Source organism: Acinonyx jubatus, chromosome E4, assembly GCF_027475565.1.
Source record: "Acinonyx jubatus isolate Ajub_Pintada_27869175 chromosome E4, VMU_Ajub_asm_v1.0, whole genome shotgun sequence".
Lineage (NCBI taxonomy): Eukaryota > Metazoa > Chordata > Mammalia > Carnivora > Felidae > Acinonyx > Acinonyx jubatus.
Window position 1 is genome coordinate 121,458 of NC_069395.1, and position 23,663 is coordinate 145,120.

Below are 23,663 nucleotides of genomic sequence, written 5' to 3' on the forward strand. Positions count from 1 at the left end.
TGAAAAGGTTTCCAGATCTTCTCCTGAGAAAGGACTTTCATAAAGGGAAGTGGGGACAGCAGAAAGCACTGGACCCCACAGATTGGGGGGGGGGGGGGGGAGGAGCTTGCTGTTGAGGGGGAATTGGGGGAGACGTAAAGGGGGCTGGCAAGGGTGTTGTCAGGGTGGCCTCCTGTGGCCTCGGACTGGCTTGCCCACCGCTGCACTCAGGAGCCACACCCCAGCCTCCCCCACCCCCACCCCACCCCTCCCCAAGCTCTTCCCTTAGCTTTCTCTTGGAAGCGAGTGAAAACCTGGCCCAACTTCCCCATTTTCTGGAAGCCCAGTAAACTCAGTGACATCCACACTGAAGGAGGGCAGAAAGTAGGGGCGGAGCCCAGGACCCTAACCCCAGAGGCTCTCAACCCCCTGGAAGAGAAGCTCTGACTTGTGCCACACACCCCCAACCCAGGTGGACAAGATATCTTCAAAACCAGCCTGGAATCAAACATTTTTATTTCCCCTTCCAGAAGGGAAGGCCGAAGCAGAGTCTGTCCAGAAGGGAGAGGAGGGCAAGGGTCCACGGAGGGTCTGTGAGAGGAGCTACAGAGGCCACGGGCAAGGGGCTGAGCTCTGGTCACTTGCTGTCCTCCAGGAAGAAGTCATTGTAGGCCATGCACAGAGTGGTCAGGAACACTGAGTACTCCTTGAAGTCGATCTCCTGGTCACGGTTCTTGTCCAAGCTCTTCATCAGGTCATCAATGCTGCTCTCCTTCATCTTCTTAGAGAACCCAGAGAGAGGGTCCCGTCAGCCACCCTGCCCAGCCTTGCCTCACCACTGCACTGTGCCACCCACCCCCTCGGGGCAGCCTCAGGGTGACCCTCAGCAGGGTCAGCAGCACTCTGAACATCTCGACCCCCAGACTCCCCCAGCCCACACCCAGCACAGGCCTGGAACCATGCAAGGGTTCAGTGGTCTGACTCCTGAATCTAAGCAAATGTCAGTAGGAAAGCCCGTCCAGCCTCCCTTTTCCACAACACTTTCCACCATCCAAAGAAACAGTCTCTAGATTTTATACAATGTCTAGCAGAAATGTCTTGGTGACCACGTGGTACTGAGCATGATCCAAGTCTCAGGCTTACCCCATAGAGGATAGTTGAGGACGGACCCGGACAACACGTCCTGAGATCAACGTGCTGGATCTGAGCAGCCGCCCCAGCCTTCCCTTGCGGGGAGAGCCTGCAGCCCAGCCGTATGGACTGGAGTCCCTGGCTCAGCTACACCCTGTCCGGTCCCTTGCTCTCCCAGCCCTGTTCCGCCAAGAGGGTGGAGACAGGGCCCTCAGGTGGGACAGGAAGAAAATACAGACACACTCTGCCCTCCCCTCTTCACTGCCCCCAGCTCCCGCTTTCCCACGGGAGACAGACATCAGGACAAAAGGAGATGGAAACAGCTTCTCTGTGACGAGATCCTTGTCCCCAGTCTGGGCTCCTGTTAAAGTTAGGCCTTCCCCCAGGGCTTCTGTCCCCCTGTAATTAACCCCTAAGGGACCCGTGCCCCTTCCTTTGCCCTCATTAACTCCAGGATGCAGACAACCTGGCGGGAAAGCAGAGGGCAGGCTCAGTGATACCCACACCTGCTCCAGTCGCTGCCCAAAGGGCCAAATTCAGAGAGAGTCTCTCTGGGGAGGTCCACCAAGGTTCAGGATGTGACCAGAAAGAACCCCACCCTGGATTTTCAAGGAAAAAGGGAGTACTCGCCTCTCACTAGTGTCCTCGGACAAGTTGGATCATGTTTCTGAGCCTCTATTTTTTTTAACTGTAAAAATAATATAGTAATTTCCTCATAGGCCTTCACTCCCACCCACCCTGGTCAGCTACCTCCCACCTTCACCATCTGGCAAGAAGCAATCTGTCTCCTTCCAACCTTGTGTCACAACTAGCAGAATGACCCCTTTTGTCCCTGTGTCAGTGCCAGCTGGGAGTCCTGGAGACATGGAGAGTCAGGTGCAGGCCCTGGCCTTGAGCTGAACCCAGCTCGAGCTGGACACCCACGCCCCTCATCCCCCATGATCCCTCTCAAAGGCTCTTCCATGGCTGCCTGGGCCTGGCCTCAACACAGAAGGCTCTCTGACTTCTAAACTTTCACACGGAATGTAATGCACCCTCTGGACACCACCCTTCCTCCTTCCCAGTGAAACACAACTCATCTTCCAGCATAGAGCTCTTGCATCTGTTGGCCCAAGATGTCCACACTCTGCTTTAGGTCTCTGATGGTTCCCTTGAGCTATCCTGCTCCTGGCTGAGACTAGAGCACTTGGAGGGCGGATGTGTGTCCCTGTAGTTTGGGCTTCCAACATCACAGGAGGGGAGCCCTTGACAGTGATATGGTGCTTCCCCTTCTTTCCTCCTCCCCCATGATGTACACAGGGAGCACTCGGGCTTTGGGGTGGGGGTGAGGTCACCTACCTCTCCAAGACACAGCTCCTTCTTGATCAGCTCCTTGAGTTCCTTCCTGCTCAGGGTCAGTTTGCTGCCTTCTCTCCCCGAATATTTGTGGAAAGTGGTGACCATAGTGGTCAGGGCCTTCTCAAGAGGTGTCTCCATCAGTGTGTGGCTCTGGAGGGTGGAGGGGGAGGAGAGGATCACCATCCTCTGGAAGCCGGACCTTCTGCTTCCCCATCACCAGCCCAGCCCCAAGGCTTTCTCTAAAGGACCAGAAACTGGAACCCTGGATGAGACAGAAATCTACCAACAAATGGACCCAAATGTGCCAGGGAAGGTTGTAATAAGACCCAAGGCAAACTTGGAAGAGCCGGGACGATGAGACTAACCATCCCCCAAAGGAGCCTACGCACTCTCCTGCTTAGGAGATGCTAGAAGAGGGCTCTAGGGGCAGGTGACAAGAGGACTTCCCCAGACGATGAACTGGAGGCAGATGATGGAGTTGAGAAGGGTCCCTGGCCCATCTAGCTTGGGCACTTGTTTGTCAGAGGCAGCCCTCACCCTAATCACCCTCCATGGCCTGGGTGCCTGAATCACCTGTTAGTGGGGAGTGTCCCATTATAGAAGTGGAGGACAGGGCAAAGAGAGAGTCCAGAGTTTGGAGGGGGCTGGGGCTGGAACTGGGAGATAATATCTCAGCAGGACACTGGGGAGAGGTCATCCGACTTGTCCAGCTGGTCTCCAGTCTCTGGCCCTGAGAACTGCACACACAGACCAACAGTGGGGCAGGGGCGGGCGGGCACTGTTGAAATCTCCAGGATCACTCTGAAAGCTGGATCCAGAGGTTGGGTTTGAATGGGTCCCCTGTGTCCCTCAGCATTGTCATGCCCACCAGGGGAAGCGGCAGCTGGAGCTCCCATGACTCAGACTTGAAAACCACTCCCCACCAGACTTGAAGAAAGGGACAACACCCAAGGAACCTGGGGACGCCAGGTAAATCTGTGTGGAGTCCAGAGCAAGAAGGAGGAGGCAGCTGGCTCTTGCCTTCAGCCCAAAGCCCACCTTTTGATTCTTGAACTGGATCTGTCATTCACCTCTTACCACCCCAAAACCTCAGCCTCTCCCCAGCTCCAGGAGACTCAGCCAGGACCACAGCGGAGGGAAGGGACTCTGGGCGTCTGCAACAGCATCCTGGCGGTTCTGATCACACCTCGGTGCCCAGAGCCACTTCTCCAGAAACTCTGACAGCCACGATTCCAGGCTCCACCTTCCCTCCTGAGCACATGCCCACTCATCAGGCCAGGTCTTCCTTGCTGGTGGTCACCACAGCCTGTCACCCACTGGCCTCAACGCCCAGCTTGCCCCACCATACGGATGAGCAAGGAGGTGAGAAGGAAGGACTCACCAGGAAAGGAGAGGGCAGACAACAGCAGAAACAGTCCCCCTCCCACTACTCCCTGCCTTTATTCCCTTGCTCTGGTCCCCAGGAAACCAGGGGAAGGAAAGAGCCAATGAGAAAGGCAGGGACCTAAGAAGGCTGGAGTCAGAGCCTCTTGGGATGGGGCTGGGGAGAAACCCCTCTGCCAGTACCTTCCTGGTTTCCAAACAGAGGGGAAGGGAGCATGTAGGGTTCATCATGGCACACACATCGTCAGTCCCGGAAACTTTGTTTTCCCAACCACAGATCACCACTCACAATCTGATGGGACAACAGGATGGAAGAGAAACCAAAATCCCTGGAAAAAAGACCCAGGAAGCATGGGCCAAAAACAGCGTATCTCCTCATGCCCTAGTCACTCTCCACATTGGGGCCCTCCCACCCACACCAGGAGCAGAGCAGATACACCTTGAGATGGGTCAGAAGGGAAGATGTTTCCTGCCAAGGGCGTGGTCAAGGTCATTAGCAAGTATGGAGCCTAAGGTTTTTAAAGGGCTTTTAAATGAATGATTTCTTCTAAACCTCACTCGTGTTCGTGGGAAAGAATTGTCAGAGACTTAGAACCAGGGACAGGGAAGGGACCCAGGAAGAGTTAGGGCCCAGTGATGGGTAGAGGCTGCGGGTTCAGGGTGCAGGAATGAATGGGGCAAGAGTCAGGGGGAGCTGCCTGAATCGCAGGAGGGACATCGTTCTCCCCTCTGTTCTCCGTCTCTCTCTCCGAGAGCAGAGCTGGCCGATCAGGGGCTCGTGCCTCCCCCTGGCCTGCTTGGGTGTTCCTCGCTGCCCCCACCCCCCCACCCCCGCCCCAGCTGGCAGGCCTGGAGAGGCCACAGGGACTGGTCGCTGAGCAACAGGAGTTTCCGAAGCAGAGAGATGATGCAGGAGAAGGCTCCCCGGAGGGCAGACGGCAGCCAGGGGGAGACAGAAGGGGAGGAGGCAGGCTTCTTCCTGGACCAAAATCCTACCCGGGCCTCTGCAGCCACACTCAGGGAACATCTGAGTCACCTGCCCCACTCCTCTGACACTTGAGAGAAAAACATAATGTAATGAGAAGAAAAGGGGAAGCTTGAAAGGTTGAGAAAACCAAAATCCCCTGTTGCTGGACACGACCTTTACCCGCCTCCTTCTGAAAGGCCCCCAGACCACCCAGGCGGCCAGCAGTGTGGGGTCAGTTACCCACCAGCCTTTAATCCGAAGGGAAGGAACATCATGACTGATGTTTTCTGGGGGAAGGAAAATTCCCATTTCAGTTATCAGATCATGTGTCTGGAATTTCATCTCAAAAATTATGGTCACCCCCCAACCCCCTCACTTCCACCCTCCTGTCGCCCCTTTGAGGCCCTCTGTCCTTCTCTGAAGGACCAGGATCCTAAGTGATAACAGCCCTCAGCCCACGGTTTTGGGGGCAGGAACAAAGGTTGAGAGGGTGATATCCTCAGCCTGCTGCAATGGTGTGGCCTCCCAAGGGTGGCAGGGCCTGGCAGGGCAGGGCCCTCCTGATTCAGCCCTCCCCCCGCCCCCCGACCCAGGCATGCCCAAACTCCATTCCAGACCCCAGCCAGGAGCAGATGTGACCTTCAGTCCCTCCAGAGGTGAGGCTGGGGTGGGAGGAGACAGTGCGCTGGCCAAGACCCCCCAGCTGGGGTGTTCCAAGTCTTAGAGGGTTTTTTCCTTGCCCTCGGCCCCTTAGTCAATTCCATCACGCACACATACACATGGAGGCCCTTCCACTCACCCCTTCCTTCCTTCACTAGTTGGCTCCGCACAAAACAGCTGCCAACAGCCAGGGCTCCCCACCCCCACATGCCCCTCAACTCCCACCCATACTCAGAGTCTCAGACCGTCAGCCTCAAAGCTTCCAAGCATCTTTATTGAACTTATCCACATCGTGCACACACCTGCTGGAGCCAGGGTGAGGCCCTGTGGCCACTGCCAACAGGTGAGACCCCAGCTGGCAGGCCCCCCACCCGCATGACGGGCATTCACTTCTTCCGGGGCTGCTTATCCGGGAAGCCTTCAAAGAACTCGTTGCACATCATGGCGACACAGGACAGGAAGACACAGTACTCCTGGAAGTCCACTTCATTGTCCTTGTTGCTGTCCAAGTTGCTCATCAGTCTCTGAAAGGCCGCATCATCCGTCCTTTTCTGCAAGGAAGAGGCGACAGGTAGAACCACAGAGCCTGGATGGAGCCGAGTGCAGACCAGGGTTCCATCTCCAGATGGGGGCACGGGAGTGCAGCCACTCCCAGGAGGCCTGCCCTGGGTGCTCTGCTCTGGGCTCTCAGGGGCTAAGCTGGGGCCACAGAAGGTCAACCCGAGGGGTGAGGAAGTCTGAGTACCTGGGTGCAGCTGGAGAGGGGGACCGCAGTGTCTTCCCCAAGGTTGTTTCAAGAATCCAGTCAGACAATAGTCACGAAAGTAAATGTACAATGTTTATTTGTTTAGTGGGGGGGGGGGGGGGGAGTGGAACACCACAAGTGGGGGGAGGGGCCGAGGGAGAGAGAGAATAACAACCAGACTCCACACTCAGCACGGAGCCCAATGCGGAGTTTGAACCCTCAAACCATGAGATCATGACCGAGCTGAAATCAAGAGTCAGATGCTTGACCTACTGAGCTACTCAGGCACCTAGAAAGTAACGCATAAACTGCATAAAGTTTGATATAGATGGGATCTGTGATTGCTGGGGGCAGGGGCAGGGGGGCGCAGTAAGCATGTGTCTCCATAACTGTGTCTTCACATTCACAAGCCAGACTCAAAAATTGTTCATTGCTGGACTGATGGCAACAGGACAGTCCTGACTCACGGGTCTCGGCTTTGCACTCTGCCTACCTTGGGAAGTTATTTAGCCTCTCTGAGCTTTTGTTTCCCTTCAGTTAAGATGTGCAAAGCACCTGGCAGAGTCTGGTCCGCAACCTACCTGTTCATTCCCAGCCCTCTTCCTGCTGGGCTCTAGGAAGAGAGTGGTAGGTGCTCAGTGTGTTTCCAACCAAGCCGTCAGGGCAAGCTCTCTGCCTCAACTTCCCCATCTCGGTGACAGATGCCTGCTGTGGCTACAGCCCCCACCCAGGCCTTGCCCTTCCTCTGTGGGGAAGGGGGCACATGGGGCCTACTCCCAGGCAGTGGCCACTCACCCCTAAGAAGCTGGGCAGCTCCCGGGTCAGCAGCTCCTTTAGCTCTGACTTGTTGAGCTTGAACTTGTCACCCTCCTTGCCAGAGTATTTGTGGAAGGTGGACACCATCACATCCAGAGCCTTCTCCAGGGGGTACGCCATGGTGGCAGTCAGGATCTGAGGACAGGGTCCCAGAGACACCCTTATCTTCCCCATCCGCACCCTCAACTTTGTGTTCAGAATGTCAGAATGTCTCATCCCACTCCCATCCCTCAGGGAGCACTTGATGACACTCTGCTGCCACCAGAGGAGGACCCCAGAACGGTGGGGCTCAGCTCCTGGTGGGGAAGGTGCACAGTGGGAAGCGGATGCTTCAGGCAGCAAACTCCCCAGCCTCCCTCAGGCTGGGCCTCTCGAACAGACGGCTCCACCCCTCACTCAGGCCTCCCGTGACCACAGCAGCCACACCCTGGTGCTGCTGGAGGCCTGCCCAGGGGCCTGCAGCGGAAAAAACCAGCGACCAAGCCCTAGAGTAGGGAGGGGCAGGGTGAAGTGGCGGGGGGCAGGGATGCAGGGGAGGGGAGGGGAGGCGAGCTGCCTCTGGCTGGGCTGCCGGGTGCAGGGCAGAAGCTCAGAGGACACGACCAGACAAACGGCCACAGTTGCCTTCACTTGGCTCCCCACACTCGAGTGTGCACACACAGGCTTGTGCAACCAGCAAACACAAGCCGATGTGCACACCCACATGCCACACACACACCATCACATACTACAGCAACAGCATGTGCAAAAGCCAGCATCTCAGTACCGCTCAGCTAGGTCAGATCCAGCCACCTGCACTTCTTTTTTGTGTGTGGTTTTTTTTCCCTCTTGCACATGCATGCACACAGGTGCACGCACATCCACACACACACCCCAGGGCCTCCACATCGGAATCTCACACTGGACCCATTTAGCACACCTGGCCCCCACCAGCCGCTCCTTCTGCCCAGCCTGCCCCAGCCTCGGCCTGACACCCTTGTGTCCTACCCCAGCCTTGGCCTGACACCCTTGTGTGCTAGTTCGGAGGCCACGACTCACCAGGCCAAGAGGAAGAGACGAGAACAGAGGGTGAGAAGAGAGGAAGAGTGGGGAGAGCCCAGCGGTCTGTGCTATTTATACCCTGGCCAGGCCCTGCCCATGGCAGGGGTTGGGGAAGAGGGAGAGACAGTCCTCCTGCGGCCCCTCCACCAGCCCTGCTGGAAATGCTGGAAACCCAGCTCCCTGCCCTGGGTTGGCACACTGGACAATGGGGAGCCCACACAGGCAGGGCTCTCAGGAGAGTGGGCACCCCCCCAGTGGCCCAGCACAACCTGAGTTTTCAGGAGCCAGAAGTCTGTGCCGTGGGTGTGGGGGCCAGGGAGGAAGTGGTCCCACTGGGCACCTAGAATAGGGGGTATGGGGTGGTGAGCGAGACATTGCCCTGGAAATGCGCCCGGCTGGCTCAGATGGTAGAGTGTGCCGCTCTCGACCTCAGGGTTGTGTGATCCCACACTGGGCGTGGAGCCTGCTTAAAAGAATAAATTAAATAAAGCCTTAAACAAAATTTGCCCTAGAAATGTGGCTGCCCGGGAACTATGGGGGGGGGGGGCACCCAGGCTCAGTGCTCGTGCTGCCTTTCCCCTCTCTAGAGGGTTCTCTGACATGCTGAGTGAGGCCCAGGGCAGGAGCTGGGAGTCTGGAGGAGGAACAGGCCAACACCCAAAGTCACTGCTGGGACCATCCCAGGCATGTCAGTGGACGAAGGTCCTGGCTGAGGCAGTGATGGAGTGGGAGCCAGGTGCAGGGCTCAGGGGTGGACTGCAGCTACCCAGAGTGGTGGGGAGGGGGCATCTGGAGTTGGGATGGTGTTAAGGTGAAGCATGCACGGTGGGGTGCAAAGTTAAAGGAGCAATCCCACAAAACAAGGAAGGCAGGGAACGGGGTCAGCTTCTCTGCCCTAACCCTAACCCAACCCGAATTGACCTTCACGTGGCTACAGCCTCAGGGGCGGGGTCTGTCTCCAGGCGTCCCCTTCCCCCTCCAATGCAGGGCACGGCACGCCTCCCTGGCCAGGAGCAGTACCCCAGTCAGACCTCAGACACCCTAATCCTATTAGTTCTGCTCTCTGGACTCCCACAGCCAGGCAGGGACAAGCCCGCCGCACCCCTACGCCCCACCCCTACCCTCCTCCTCAGAGCGGCCTCACAGAGGACTGAGCTCTGTCCCCAGGGAACGGATGCCCTGGCGTCCTCCTTGGCAGCCCAAGGGAGCTTCTTCTTCAAAGACCCCAGAGAGCGTTGGTGGTATAGTGGTGAGCACAGCTGTCTTCCAAAGACCCCAGAGAGACGGAGAAAGAGAACCCCCCAAAGCCCCTGGACGCTGTCCTTGTATTGACCCCACCGCTCTTGCCAGAGCTGGAGACCAGGCTGCTGCCAAGCTGACGCCTGCCCTGAGACCAGAGAGAAGGGAAGACTCTGCCCCAGGCCCCGGCTGTCCTCCCAGAAGAAGCAAACCAGACCAAGTGACACCAGCACTTTATTAGGGGTTGAATGTGCCCTTCCCCACCACAGTCACGGCCGTGGGAGGGGGCAGCAGCTCTGTGACTCTCTAGCTGGGATGCTGGAGGTGCAGGACGGGGGTGGGGGGACAGGTCCTGCCCGAGCAGACCCCTGTCCTCAGGAGCAGAGTCTACTGGGAGCAGGGGGTCATGGGGGTCACGTCCTCAAAGTAGTCGTGGCAGAAAGTGCAGAGGCAGGCCAGGGAGCGCACGTACTCCACAAAGTCCACCTTGCAGTCCTTGTCGGTGTCCAGGACGCTCATGAATGCACTGTAGTCACACTCTCGGAGCCCCATCTGTGCAGCGGGGGGAGGGGGGGGCGGCAAGGCTGAGGACAGAGCGTGCCACCACCCCACCCTCCCCTCCTGGGTGGTCCCACACCTCCCCTGAACCTCAGTGCCCCCTGAACCCTCCTTCTCAGACCCCCCTGCTGGCTGCTGAGTGCCTACTATGTGTCAGGAACTCTCCACAGTGCTGTGAATCAGTCCTCCCAGCAGCCCTGCAAAGCAGCAGGTCCAGTGACTGTCTTCCCGAAACACAGATGAGAACTCAGGGGCCCACAGCCTCGCCTGTACCCCACCTGCCGGGGGCTTGTCCCCAGCTCTGCCTCTGCAGAGTCCAGGCAGCGCTGCCCTGTAGCCTGGGCCCCCAGGGGGCTCACCGGGGTCCAGGTGGGCAGCTCCTTCTGTAGCAGCTCCTTGAGCCCTGCCTGGCAGAGCCCGTGCTTGCCCCCGGAGAGCTCTGCGTATTTCCGGAAGGTGCTCACGACTGTAGCCAACGCCTGCTCCAGAGGTGTGGCCATCCTCACTGTGGGAGAACAAGGGCTGACTCACACCAGAGGCCCAGGGCACCTCTGCCCTCTGCGCTTCCCAGGGTCTGCTCCCAGTCCTGTCTTCATCTCCACTCGGCTTCCAGCCCCACAAGCTCCACCTCCTCTGAGCAGCCCTCTCCCTTAAGCTCTCCAGCTCCTTCTAATTTTCCCCCTACTGCCTCCACTGTTATTCTCGCGGCAGAGGTCTTGTTTCCCTAACATCACTGCACACTTCTCAGGGAGAGTGCCCTGTCCTCTGACTGCACCCCCATACTGGGGATCCCTGAGGACTCCCCAGTTCTCTGCCTTTGGGCATCCCTGACACCCAGGAAGGGCTCAGCCCCAACCACCCCATGAGATACACAGCCCCCTGGCCTAAAGGATCCCAGCTCCTTCTGTAGGAAACAGCCGGAGGGGAGGCGGGGCTGTTCCCAGGGGAGCCCAGGGCCTCCCTGCTCGGTCCCCCAGGGGACAGGAGTCTGCAGCACGGCTGCCAGTGCCAGGGCTCTCTCCGATTCCCCTCTGCTGGGCCCTGTGGAGTGAGAGGCGCGCATGGCTGGGGGCTGCGGTCCCTTTGTGACAGCCCTGTGGCGCAGGGTGTCTGGGTTCTCAGTAGAGGAAAGGGCCACAAACCCAGGGGCTAGCAACCTCAGAGGTGCTCAGCGGCCCTTCGGGGCTCCTGGCAGCCGGGCTGATGCCACCGTGCTTGATCTTTCAGAAGCTGGGTGCCTGGAGACTGGAGGGATTCCTCTTCCCGGCGTAGCCCTGGCCTGTCTCAGGCTTCAGCAGGAAGAGGGGGGGTGGGGGACAACATGGAAAGGGAGCCAACACCAGTGCTTTTAGCCCGCGGCCCCCACCCCTGCAGACCTCAGCTCTGCACACCCCTGAGTGTACAAAGAACCCCTGAGCCCACCATATCTGACTGCCCTCACCTCTCTGGTCCCTGCTGTGCTCATCACTCTGCCCCCAGACCCAGACCTGGGCCAGGAGACAGACCCCGAACTGCCCAACACCCAATCCAGGGCAGGACCCAAGCAGCTGGCACTCACCACTGGTGTCGGCGCTTCAGCTGTAGGAGGCAAGAGACAGGACATCCCTATTTGTACTCTCCCATGGAAGGAAGGAAGCAATTATGGGGGCCCAAGTAGGTCAAGCTGAGGATGCCCCCAGGGGCTCCCCTGCCTCCTTCCCTGGCGGCCCTTATTACCAGCCCCACTACCCCCCCATCCATGCACACACAAAGGCCAAGTCTGGGCCACAGACACTACCCCCTCATTGCCTGCCCCCAGAGTTGGGGACCGGGGGCAGCACCCCACCCCTGATCTTCCAGCGCCCGTTGGAGGAGATAGGCTAACCCCTCACATCTGTCCCCACCTCTTCACTCTGAACAAGCACCCTAGAAGCATGCAAAGTGGGGGCACACTTAGCCTCACCCCTAGGGAACCCCTGTGCCAAAGAGGATCTTGGAGACATCTGCTTAGCCCCCCCTATTTACAAGTGAGGACACTGAGGTATGAGACACCCTCCCTGCCTGGCCTCTGGATCAGTGTCCTTGGTCACTTTCAGCTGTGAACGGCTCTCCCCCGTGTGAGACCTTCTTCAGCGGGCCTGGAGGAAGAGGAAGGCAAGTTGCCGCCAGAGCCCTTCCACGGTCATGCTGACTCCTCTGCGGCCCCCACGGCCCCCAAGTGCTGCGAGTGACCTCAGACCCTGCACGGCCCCCTGTGCGTACCCTGAGGTCTGTGTCCTGCCCTCCGTTCCGGGAGGGTCCGATGGGGTGGGGCTGGGTTTCCTCTGGCTCTAGCTGGAGTGTGGAGCCCTTTGGGGTCCCAGCATCATGGGGGCTGCCCCTGTGTCTCCTCTCCTCAACGAACGCTGGGCTTCAGGCTCTGTCTTCCTCACTCCACAGACTGTGAAACCAAAGGTCCTTTTGGCTTAGTGGGGCCAGTGCTCTCAGGGCATGAGGGGCCCTGGTGTCCTGCTCATCTCTGGGACTCAGCGTTCTCTTACTGCCCTGTGAGCTCTTCATTGCTTTGAAACATGTTATTTTTTTAATTCTATCCAGCATTTTTTGTTATTTTTAGCTGGAGCAGGCACAAAGCACCATATTATCAGACGTGGAAATCCCTCCACATCACTTCTCTGTGCCCTCATGCATGCCCCAGCCTGAGAGACCCCTCCCTGTTTCACAGCACGAGAGCCCAACACCCAGAGGAGGGTGGGAAGGGGGAGAGGAGAGCAGCACCCAGGCCTCCAAAGAAGCCCTACTGTTTGTGGAGGCAGCCCCAGATCTCACGACACCTTGACCTCAGCCAGGGCGCCCAGCATCCAGGCCCAGGCTGGGCATCATCTCCTTGAGGACTCAGCCCCTGCAGGTGAAGGGAACAAGCAGGGGAGGGAAGGGAGAGCTGTGATTAGCCCTGTTTTATAGGCAAGGTTATGAGGAGCAGGGGGGACAGAAGTGGGGACCAGCAGCTAATCCAATTCCAGGCCACTCACTGACTCCAGCCTGTGATACCCCAGCCTTGCCGGCAGAGCTGAAGCAGGGTCACCCCACCCCTCTGGGCCTCACGTCCCTATCTGTTGCGGATCAAGGGTAATAATGGTGGCTACTTCATGGGATTCCTTCGGGGCTTACGTCAGTCCGTGTGTACAAAACGCACACACAGCGCCTGCTCATAGGGCACAGATGTTAGCTGAGAGGTAGGTAACTTGCCTGAGGTCACATACCTAACAAGTGGCAGGCCTCAGAGCCACTCATTATTCATGTAACTATTTAAGTCACCTGTCTGAGGCACCGTGGGTGTGCTCAGAAACAAGACAGATTCGTCCTGGCTCTGTGGCGATGACAACCAAATGGGGGACACAGGTGACAACAAACAAACGTAGGCCAGGTTGGTGGTATCCGTGCCAAGGGAAAGGGGGGTGGCGGGCTGGCACCGAGTGCGAGTGCGGGGTCCTCAGCCTGTGGCCCCTTTTCCCGAGTGAGGCTGCGCCTGTTTGCCCGCTGCGGGGGAGGGGCGGGCGCTCACCCGGGAGGCGGGCACAGCTCCCTGGATGCTCCTCCTTCCCCACCCTCCACGGTCCACTTGATTCTGTGCCTTGGAGCCCTCACCACAGCTGGTGATGCAGGCGTGGAGCCTGCTGCTGAGGACGGCAGCACATCTAGAAGGTGAGTCTCTGCCCCACCTGTGGGTGGGAGGGTGGGAGAGATGCCCTCTGACCTGGAAGGACTTCCTACAGCACTCACCCTCCCCCTCCTCACCCTCCCCTCCCCTCCCTTTCCCTGCCTCCCCTTTCCCTGTCCCCCTCCCCCTCCCCTCCTTCCCCTCCCCCTCCCTTTCCCTCCCTCTCTCTCCTCCCCCTCCCTCTCCCTCCCCCTCCCCCTCCATTTCTCCTCCCTTCTCCCTCCCTTCCCCTCGCCCCCCTTCCCTCCCCCTCTCCTTTCCTCCCCTCCCCCCTCTTCTTTTCTCCCTCCCCCTCCCCCTCTCCCCATGCCCTCCCCCTTCTCCTTCCTCTCCCCTTCTCTCTCCTTCTCCTCCTCCCCCTCCACTGCCCCCACTATTATCACCACAGCCTTTGAAAGGCTCTTGGGAAATTGCATTGCCCTCTGAAGGTCAGTGTCTGGTTCTTCACCTCAAGGAGAAATAAAGAGCACCTGGATACTCAAGTGCTTGTTCCAGGAGGATCTGGGCCCAAGGGACAGGGTAAGCACTCCCAGTCCCCGAGCCCCACCGGAGCCATGAGCTGTTGTCCCTCTGATGCGAGTTATTTCTCATCATCTAAGCCACCTGTGGGGAGGTGAGGAGGGAATGTTTGATTACTGGGGCTGCAGCCAGAGAAACCTTTGCTGGGGATGTCTGAACTGAGACCAAGGAGAGCCTGTGGGGCTTAGACCTGCTACCGCTTTTGATGGCCAAGTCAATGCCAGTTGTGCCCACTTCCCAGATGGGAGCAGTGAGTTGGTGGAGAGATCATGTGACCTGAAGCTAGGAGCATGGGGAGCCCCATTTCAGTCATTCCCCGGTCTCAGAAGCCACCTTTGACTCCAGTACCTCTTTCTTGGAGGGTCAATAGGCTGTCAAGGGTAGACCCAAAAGAGCAAAGGCTGAGGCGGCAGCAATCCCCGATAGGGGGTGAGGCTCTCCTGGGGCTCTCCTTCCAGCTGTAGCTCCAAGAGCAGGTGGGAAGTAACTTGGCCAACGGTCCTCTGAACAGTGCCATTTTCTGGACCCTCCTGCTCTGCCTCAGCAGAGATTTTGTGAGAGGATTCTTGCGACCAGCTAGGTAAGTCTGGCGTTTGTTAGTGTGTCAAATGCTCAGAAGCAAAAGAAATTAGCCCCATTTAATGCCCAGCCATCTGAGGCCAGTCTCCACCAGCCAAAACAGTCCAAGAATGGGGAACTAAGTCCCAGCAGAAGCCAGGATCCATCGTGAGCAATCAGACCACCACCAAGTGAGTCGGGTTTCCCCTTGATTCAGAATCAAGAGACCAAGAAGGTCTGGACTCTGCTCCCCTGTGAGAAATAAACCCACTGACCCAATCAAAGGAGGGACCATGGAGACTTACAACACAGTGAAGCAAGGCTTTAACCAACATTCTTGCAAGAGCAGGTCTGATGGACAGGCAAGCTCGGGGCAGTTACAGCAACTTACCTCCTAGTGTGAAGTCCTTCCCCTGGTTCCTCATTGGCTGAGCACTACAGAGGTAAGTGCCTCCCCTGATTCCTCATTGGCTGAGCACGACAGAGGTTACAGCCTTACCCAGAAGTCACCTGTGCCCACATAAGACAAAAAGTAGTCTGATTGGAACAAATGTACATTCCTTGAGGTGAGGCAGAGACTCCAGTTCTTTGGCTCATGCTCATTGCAAAGCCGGAAAAATGGAGAGGGGAAGAAGAACCAGAAAGTGATATGTCTAAGGGTTTGGGACTCTATTGTTTGGGGGGATGGGGTTCATACATATTTCCAATAGGTTGTAAACCTATTGGTAACTAGACAGCACAGCTTTATTTGGTATTTCTGAAAATGAATCATCTCACTTACTCTCACATCACCCAAGTCCCCTTGCCTTCACACAAACCCCAAGGCATTGGACGTAGCCAGAAGAAGGGGAGGAAGACCTTTGACTCCAGTATCCTGTGTCCTGTAGACGTGAGGCCTTTCTTACAGACCGGGGTCAAGTCCCAGCACTGCTCCTTATTCGACTCTCCCAGCCCCGATTCCCTCCTCTTGGAAGTGCAGTTACTACCAGCACAGCCCTCTTCCAACCGTTGTGAGGACTCGAGGAGCCAGTGCTCGACAGGCCCAGCAGAGAGCCTGGGCGGAGGGACACCTCCAGCAACTGCAGACGCTGCTCCCTCCCTGTTTCCTCCTCTGTGGAGAGAGTCTAGTGACGGGGCTGAGAGAGCAGCTGTGGGAGTGTTTCTCTCCATCTCGGGCCCTCTCCTGCAAGATGGTAGCAGGCAGGCTTCTGTCTTCTTGTCGCTGGCCCAGACACATGGTTACGCAGAAGCATGAGAACCAGCAGGTTGTCCCCTGCACCTTCTCCCTCAGCTCCCTTCCGTCTTCGGGGCTCTAGTCTGAGCTCCTCCTAAGTGTCTGGCAAGCATCACACTTTCCCATGGAAGTAAGAAAAGTAAGAAAGCAACTGCCCAGCCTCTCTTTCCTTATTATTAAAACCTAAGGGTGCCCGGGTGGCTCAGTTGGTTAAGCATCCAACTTTGGACCTCAGGTCAGGTCTTGACCTCAGGGTCATGAGTTCAACCCTGCATTGGGCTCCATGCTGGGCATGAAGCCTACTTTAAAAAAATTTTTTTTTAGTTTTTTTTAACTTTTTTTCTTTCAAAGTGTCAACATACCCAGCTAAAGTTACTTGGTTTCAGCTAAGCCATATTACATCATATTTCATTGTTATGACCAAGGAGTTGCAAGTGGAAATACCTGGAGAGAGTACTTCCTGCATAATAAAAAAGCAAAGTCTCGGGGCACCTGGGTGGCTCAGTCGGTTAAGCGTCTGGCTTCGGCTCAGGTCATGATCCCACGGTCCGTGAGTTTGAGCCCCATGTCGGGCTCTGTGCTGACAGCTCAGAGCCTGGAGCCTGTTTCAGATTCTGTGTCTCCCTCTTTCTCTCTCCTCCCCCACTCATGCTCTGTCTCTCTCTTCTCAAAAATAAATCTCAGTGAAAGATTTCTGCATCTTACCCTTCCTCTATCTTCCAGACTGGAACATGGACAGTGAAACCTGGAGCTATAGCAGCCATCTTGTGATCATGAAGCAGCATGCAAGAAGGGAAAAGCATATATACTATAGGTTACAAAGAAAAAAAAAAAAATGAAAAGACACTTAGTGCCCCAAACCAACCCTGAACTGCCCACCCCAGACTTCTTGTTATATAAGACAATTAAAGCCGCTATTATTGGTCAGGTTATCTGCAATTCATAGGTGAATAAATTCCAAATGGATAGACAATTTTGCATCTGAAACTGGAATTCTAAAGTAAAAGAATCTGAAATGTGGAATTGGCTAAGCAGAGGAGGGAAGACAGAGAGACAGCAGAACCCAATATGTGCAGGCTGGAAAGCCGGGACCCTTGTTATGAAATGACAAAATATTTGGTCTAATTGTCCATTGATGTACCTTGGGATGCAGACCAAATGGAAACCTAAATGTAGTGATAAAGGAATTGGCACAAAAAGTGTAGAAAGTTAGCATGAGGTGGTTCCTTGAATCTTTCATCAAAGACCTGCAAAAGTGGGATGCTGCTATTACAAAAACCTGAAGCACGTGTCATTGGCTTTGGGACCAGGCAATGACTGAAAGCTACACGGACCTCCAGGAGGTTAGTAGTAATAACTGGAAGGACAGTGAGGAAATTGTTACTGAAGCTAAGAAAAGCAGCCCCTGTTATGTAGCAGTGGAATGTCTGGGAACATTACTGTCTATGGTAATATGGAAAACAGAAAGAGCACCTAATGAACTCATGGGTTTAGCTAAGGAGAGGTTTAGGCGGAATGTTACAAGTGCCTGCTTCTTCTGGATGCCTATGATAAAATATGATATGAGAAGAAAGAGATGAACTAAAAGACTCAGTCTTTTTAAAGGAAATATAGAGGGCCCCAAACAATCTTTACAGCCAGCAAATGGCTCTCGAAGTAATAAATGGCTTCAGGACAAAGATCAAATCCAGGGTCTTGCCAATAAAAAGAGATCAGGGAAAAACTGAAGTCAAAGTAGAGACTTAAAAGATTTAAGGACAAGTCTCATAGATCTAGATAAACAAGTTGGCTTCTAATAATTTTAGAAGTGTGCCTCTTTTCACACAAAAGCAGCAGAATACACATTCTTCTCCAGTGCACATGGAACATTCTCCAAGATAGACCACATAGTGGCTCACAAAACAGCCCTCAATAAATATAAAAGAATTGAGATCATACCATGCACACTTTCACATCACAATGCTATGAAACTTGAAATCAACCACAGGAAAAAGTTTGGAAAACCTCCAAAATGCATGGAGGTTAAGGAACACCCTACTAAAGAATGAATGGGTCAACCAGGCAATTAGAGAAGAAATTTAAAAATATGTGGAAGCAAATGAAAATGGAAACACGACAGTCCAAACACTTTGGGATGCAGAAAAGGCAGTCCTAAGAGGAAAATACATTGCAATCCAGGCCTATCTCAAGAAACGAGGAAAATCCCTAATATAAAACCTAACTGCACACCTAAAAGAACTAGAAGCAGCAAAGAAACCCCAAAGCCAGCAGAAAAAGAGAAATAATAAAGATTGAAGCAGAAATAAACAATATAGAATTTTTTAAAAAGTAGAATAGATCAATGAATCTAAGAGCCAGTTTTTTGAAAGAAGAAAAGAAGCCAGACTTCTCAAAAAGAAAAGAGAGAGGACCCAAATAGATAAAATCACGAAAATGGAATTATTACAACCAATCCCTCAGAAATACAAACAATTATCAGGGAAATATAAAATACTATGAAAAATTATATGCCAACAAACTGGACAACCTGGAAGAAATGGGCAAATCCTTAGACACCCACACAATACCAAAACTCAAATGGGAAGAAATAGAAAATGTGACCAGACTATAATCAGCAAAGAAATTGAATCGGTTATCAAAAATCTCCCAACAAATAAGAGTCCTAGACCAAATGGCTTCCCAGGGAAATTCTGTGACATTTAAAGCAGAGTTAATACCTATTCTTCTCAAGCTGTTCCAAAAAATAGAAATGGAAGGAAAACTTGTGGACTCATTCTTTGAAGCCAGCATTACCTGGATTCCCAAACCAGACAGAGACCTCACTAAAAAGGAGAATTACAGGCCAGTATCCCTGATGAACATGGATGCAAAAATTCTCAACAAGATACTAGCAAATCAAATTCAACAGCATGTTAAGAGAATTATTCACCATGATCAAGCGGAATTCATTCCTGGGCTGCAGGGCTGTTTCAATATTTGCAAATCAATCAGTGTGATACATCACATTAATAAGAGAAAGGATAAGAACCATATGATCCTGTCAATAGATGCAGAAAAAGTATTTGACAAAATACAGCATCCTTTATTAATAAAAACCCTCAAGAAAGTGAGGATAGAAGGAACATAACATCATAAAAGCCATATATGAAAAGTCCACAGCTAATACCATCCTCAATGGGGAAACACTGAGAGCTTTCCCCCTGAGATCAGGAACATGACAGGGATGTCCACTCTCACCACTGTTGTTTCACATAGTGTTGGAAGTCCTAGCCCCAGCAATCAGACAACAAAATGAAATAAAAGCCATCTAAATTAGCAAAGAAGTCAAACTTTCACTTTTCACAGATGACATGATACTCTACATGGCAAACCCGAAAGACTCCACCAAAAAGCTGCTAGAACTGATACATGAATTCAGCAAAGTCGCAGGATACAAAGTCAATGTACAGAAATCGGTTGCATGTCTATACACCAATAATGAAGCAACAGAAAGAGAAATCAAGAAATCAGTCCCATTTACTACTGCACTGAGAACCATAAAATACCTAGGAATAAACCTGACCAAAGATGTAAAAGATTTATATGCTGAAAACTATAGAAAATTTATGAAAGAAATTGAAGAAGACACAAAGAAATGCAAAAACATTCCATGCTCATGGATTGGAAGAACAAATATTGTTAAAATGCCAATACTGTCCAAAGCAATCTACACGTTCAATGCAATCCCAATCAAAATTGCACTGGCATTTTCCTCAGAGCTAGAACAATCCTAAAACTTGTATGGAACCACAAAAGACCCCAAATAGCCAAAGTAATGTTGAAAAGGAAAACCAAAGCAGGAGGCATCACAATACCGGACTTTAGTCTCTACTACAAAGTTGTAATCATCAAGACAGTATGGTATTGGCACAACAACAGACACATAGACCAGTGGAATAGAACAGAGAACCCAGAATTAGGTCCACAAATGTATGGCCAACTAATCTTTGACAAAGCAGGAAAGAGTATCCAATGGAAAAATGTCTCTTTGCAAATGGTGCTGGGAGAACTGGACAGCAACATGCAGAAGAATGAAACTGGACCACTTTCTTACACCATATACAAAAATAAACTCAAAATGGATGAAGACCTAAATGTGAGACAGGAAACCATCAAAACCCTACAGGAGAAAACAGGCAACAACCTCTTTGACCTCAGCCGCAGCAACTTCTTACTTGACACATCTCCAAAGGCAAGGGAAGTAAAAGCACAAAACGAACTATTGGGACTTGATCAAGATAAAAAACTTCTGCACAGGAAAGGAAACAATCAACAAAATTAAAAGGCAACCGACAAAATGGGAGAAGATATTTGCAAATGACATATCAGATAAAGGGTTGGTATCCAAAATCTATAAAGAACTTACCAAACACAACACCCAAAAAACAAATAATCCAGTGAAGAAATGGGTAGAAGACACAAACAGACGCTTTTCCAAAGAAGACCTCCAAATGGCCAACAGACACATGAAAAGATGTTCAACATGGCTCACCATCAAGGAAATACAAATCAAAACCACACTGAGATACCACCTCCCACCAGTCAGAATGGCTAAAATTAACAATTCAGGAAAATACATGTGGAATTTCAGAGGATGTGGAGAAACGGGAACCCTCTTGCATCGTTGGTGGGAATGCAACCTGGTGCAGCCAGTCTGGAAAACAGTGTGGAGGTTCCCCCAAAAAATTAAAAATAGAACTACACTATGACCCAGCAATTGCAATACTAGGAATTTATCCAAAGGATACAGAAGTGCTGATGCATAGGGGCACATGCACCCCAATGTTTACAGCAGTACTATCAATAATAGCCAAATTATGGAAAGAGTCTAAATGTCCATCTACTGATGAATGGATAAAGAAGATGTGGTTTATATATACAATGGAATCTACTTGGCAACAAGAAAGAATTAAATCTTGCCATTTGCAACAATGTGGATGGAACTGGAGGGTATTATGCTAAGTGAAATAAGTCAGCCAGAGAAAGACAGATACCATGTGTTTTCACTCATATGTGGAACTTGAGAAACTTAACAGAAGACCATGGAGGAAGGGAAGGAGGAAAAATTGTTTCAAACAGAGAGGGAGGCAAACCATAAAAGACTCTTAAATACAGAGAACAAACTGAGGTTGCAGGTGGGGGATGCAGGGGAGAGGGGAAAGTGGGTGATGGGCATTAGGGGAGTACTTGTTGGGATGAGCACTGGGTATTGTACCTAAGTGATGAATCATGGGAATCTACTGCTGAAGCTAAGGGCACACTGTATACACTGTACATTAGCTAACTTGACAATAAATTGTATTTAAGATAATAAGATAAGATAGAAAAGAAAAGAAGAGGAAAGGAAAGGAAAGGAAAGAAAGAAGTGTGCCTCTTAGACCCTTTCAGACAGGAGGGCCTTTCTCCCAGCTCCCTGTTCCTCAGTGTAAGGTAGGGAGGCACCAGTCTCAGAGAGATTTGTTAAGTGTGGCTTTTGTCTAATTAAGTGAATTATAAGTTGATACACAAGAAGTCCACAACCTTTTTCCTTTTTTAAAAAATTTTTAAATGTTTTTTAAATTTATTTTTGAGAGAGAGAGAAAGACAAAGCATGAGTGGGGGAGGGGAAAAGAAAGTGGGAGACACAAAACTGAAGCAGGCTCCAGGCTCTGATCTGTCAGCACAGAGCCCAACATGGGGCCAGAACCCACAAACTGTGACATCATGACCTGAACTGAAGTCGGAGGCTTAACCAACTGAGCCACCCAGGCACCCCAAGTCCACAACATTTTTAAAGGAATTACATAAGCTTTGACTGAAAGGGATAGAGACAATTCAAACAAAAGAAGCTTTGGGTGATCGACTTCCTTGGGCAGAAGGCCCAAGGCTGAGAAAGCCGCTTAGCTACAAACACAGACATTGGGTACAGAAAATAAAGAGTTAAAGAAAATGAAACCGAGAGCCAAGAGAGTGGATCCAAGAACCACTTATAGGAAGCAGAACTGGACACTAGTCAAGAATCTGGTGGCATGTGTCTGACTCAATTTCAGAATTGCTATGGACCAATGGCACTTTTGTGCCTTCAATCTACCACCACTCTTTTTGACTAGGAGTATTTATTACCTGTCTCACCTTTGTGTATTGAATCTGTTCTTCATAGATCTTCAAGTCAAGGAGAAGCACTCTTGATGAGGTACATGCAGAGATGACATCCAGATTCAGACCTGACATGGATGACAAGCCCCTCGGCCTCACATTGATGCCTTAATGAGGTGGATTTGGGGAAGGAGGTGACTGCATTTTGTACATGGTTGCTAGAAGTCAGACCATGGTATACAGTCTCCAAAGATGGCCACTGTTAACTTCATGCTACTGCTCCTCACATGAAAAGATGGGGCCTAATTCTCTTCTCCTTGAATCTGGGCCAGCATAATGACTTACTTGATCAACAGGATGCAGCAGAAATGACGCTCTTGGATTTCTGAGATAAATCTTAAAAAGCCTCATAGCCCCCTTTGGGGCCTCTTGGGCTGCTCACTTTGGGTACACTTCCTCTCAGAATCTAGATGCCATGTTCTGAGAAGCCCAAGCTACATAGAGAGGTCACAGGTAGGCATTCCAGCTGACTCCCAGCTAACAACTGGTGCCAAATGCCAGGGTAATTGAGTGAGCTACCTTGGAAACTGAATTAATTTGAACTTTCTGATGACTCCAGCCCCAACATCTGTCTTCAACTGCATGAGAGGTCCCAAATGAGAACCCCATTGACTGACTACAGTCTACTTATAGAACCTTGAGAGATAATAAATTTGTTTTAATTTACCAAGTGTTGGGTGGTATGTAATGCAGCAATAGGGGGCCAGAACAGCATCTCTGTGTCTGAATTCTGAATCTCAGACTTATTTTATAAGGCACTTAAATGCAAATTTCTTTATGCCATTGTTAGTCAGGTTTCCTGTGCCTTACAACTGAATACAGTCGTGACTGGTAGAGAATTTGGTAACTAGAAATGGGATCCACTAAAAGAGAGAGAGAGAGAGCCTAACATGTGTAATTAATTGAAGAGAGAAAGAATAAATATGAGGACCTCACCTTTGCCCGCTGGAAAGTCAGTGACTTTGTTAGCAGGTGGCAAAGCATTTGGCTGTCACCTGATGCACCACAGTAGGCAGAACAGATGGCAACCTTGCTACAAGTTTAGGGAAAACGGTAGGAAAAAATCAGGATGTTGATATGAAGTAGCACCTGGTAGTTTTCAGTAGAGACACACAGAAGAAGAATGAACTCAAACTAGAGCCAATCTAAGAGCAAATATCAAAAGAAATACAGCTTTGCTGAAATAGGGCCACTGCCTGTGGCCTGCAACCTGACAGAAGTCCTCAATGCAAAGGTCTGCCAGGTGGATGAGACTAACTGATGCCTCTTGAGCTGATTCCAGTACAACTGATTGCTCATAGTATTGAATGTCAAGGTCTGTCCTTTGTTCTGAAGTTATATCCTTCTTTGTTGGGACTTTCTTTTCATGAAATGACAGCAATGGTAGATGGTTTTGCCCCTTTTAATATCGTCATGGGGGGGGGGGGGTGGAAACTTTAGCAAACTATCTGAAATTTTTACCAGTATTTGGAATCCCAAAGTCTGGGACCTAAGGCACAGCTCTGGCCTTGGTGAGATTTCCAGAAAAGTCAGGGCCCAGAGGGGGTGGGATCTAAGGAAGACCTCATTTTCCAGCACCCCTACTGAGCCAGCCAGGGTATAGGGCATCAATGAGCAAGTAAAA

At 52.2% G+C, this 23,663-nt stretch overlaps 3 protein-coding genes and 1 long non-coding RNA gene across 7 annotated transcripts; 1 reads left to right on the plus strand and 3 right to left on the minus strand.

Annotated features, from left to right (window-relative positions):
- Window positions 1-457: 457 nt before the first annotated feature.
- On the minus strand, window positions 458-4,210 carry S100A5 (S100 calcium binding protein A5). Its single transcript, XM_015085512.3, has 2 exons — window positions 2,449-4,210; window positions 458-760 (listed from the first exon to the last, which is right to left on the minus strand). The coding sequence occupies exons 1-2, from the start codon at window positions 2,629-2,631 to the stop codon at window positions 617-619; spliced, it is 327 nt and encodes a 108-aa protein (XP_014940998.2). The 5' UTR covers window positions 2,632-4,210; the 3' UTR covers window positions 458-616.
- A 1,501-nt stretch (window positions 4,211-5,711) lies between these two features.
- S100A4 (S100 calcium binding protein A4) lies at window positions 5,712-8,211 on the minus strand. 2 transcript variants are annotated; one of them, XM_015085525.3, is made up of 3 exons: window positions 8,058-8,211; window positions 6,999-7,154; window positions 5,712-6,009 (listed from the first exon to the last, which is right to left on the minus strand). In XM_015085525.3, the coding sequence occupies exons 2-3, from the start codon at window positions 7,137-7,139 to the stop codon at window positions 5,845-5,847; spliced, it is 306 nt and encodes a 101-aa protein (XP_014941011.1). In that variant the 5' UTR covers window positions 7,140-7,154; window positions 8,058-8,211; the 3' UTR covers window positions 5,712-5,844. The 2 variants fall into 2 exon arrangements, with proteins under 2 accessions (XP_014941011.1, XP_014941010.1); XM_015085524.3 differs by lacking the exon at window positions 8,058-8,211 and having other exon boundaries at window positions 6,999-7,388.
- A 1,305-nt stretch (window positions 8,212-9,516) lies between these two features.
- Window positions 9,517-11,579, minus strand: S100A3 (S100 calcium binding protein A3). Of its 3 annotated transcripts, none has more exons than XM_027048550.2 (4): window positions 11,416-11,579; window positions 11,000-11,146; window positions 10,217-10,362; window positions 9,517-9,851 (listed from the first exon to the last, which is right to left on the minus strand). In XM_027048550.2, the coding sequence occupies exons 3-4, from the start codon at window positions 10,355-10,357 to the stop codon at window positions 9,687-9,689; spliced, it is 306 nt and encodes a 101-aa protein (XP_026904351.1). In that variant the 5' UTR covers window positions 10,358-10,362; window positions 11,000-11,146; window positions 11,416-11,579; the 3' UTR covers window positions 9,517-9,686. The 3 variants fall into 3 exon arrangements, with proteins under 3 accessions (XP_026904351.1, XP_014941012.1, XP_053065301.1); XM_015085526.3 differs by having other exon boundaries at window positions 11,015-11,146; window positions 11,416-11,498; XM_053209326.1 differs by having other exon boundaries at window positions 11,015-11,146; window positions 11,299-11,437.
- Window positions 11,580-12,562: 983 nt separating this feature from the next.
- LOC113596225 (uncharacterized) lies at window positions 12,563-22,705 on the plus strand. Its single transcript, XR_008293163.1, has 3 exons — window positions 12,563-13,538; window positions 13,943-15,074; window positions 22,044-22,705. It is a non-coding gene; the product is annotated as an uncharacterized LOC113596225 (long non-coding RNA).
- Window positions 22,706-23,663: the final 958 nt, after the last annotated feature.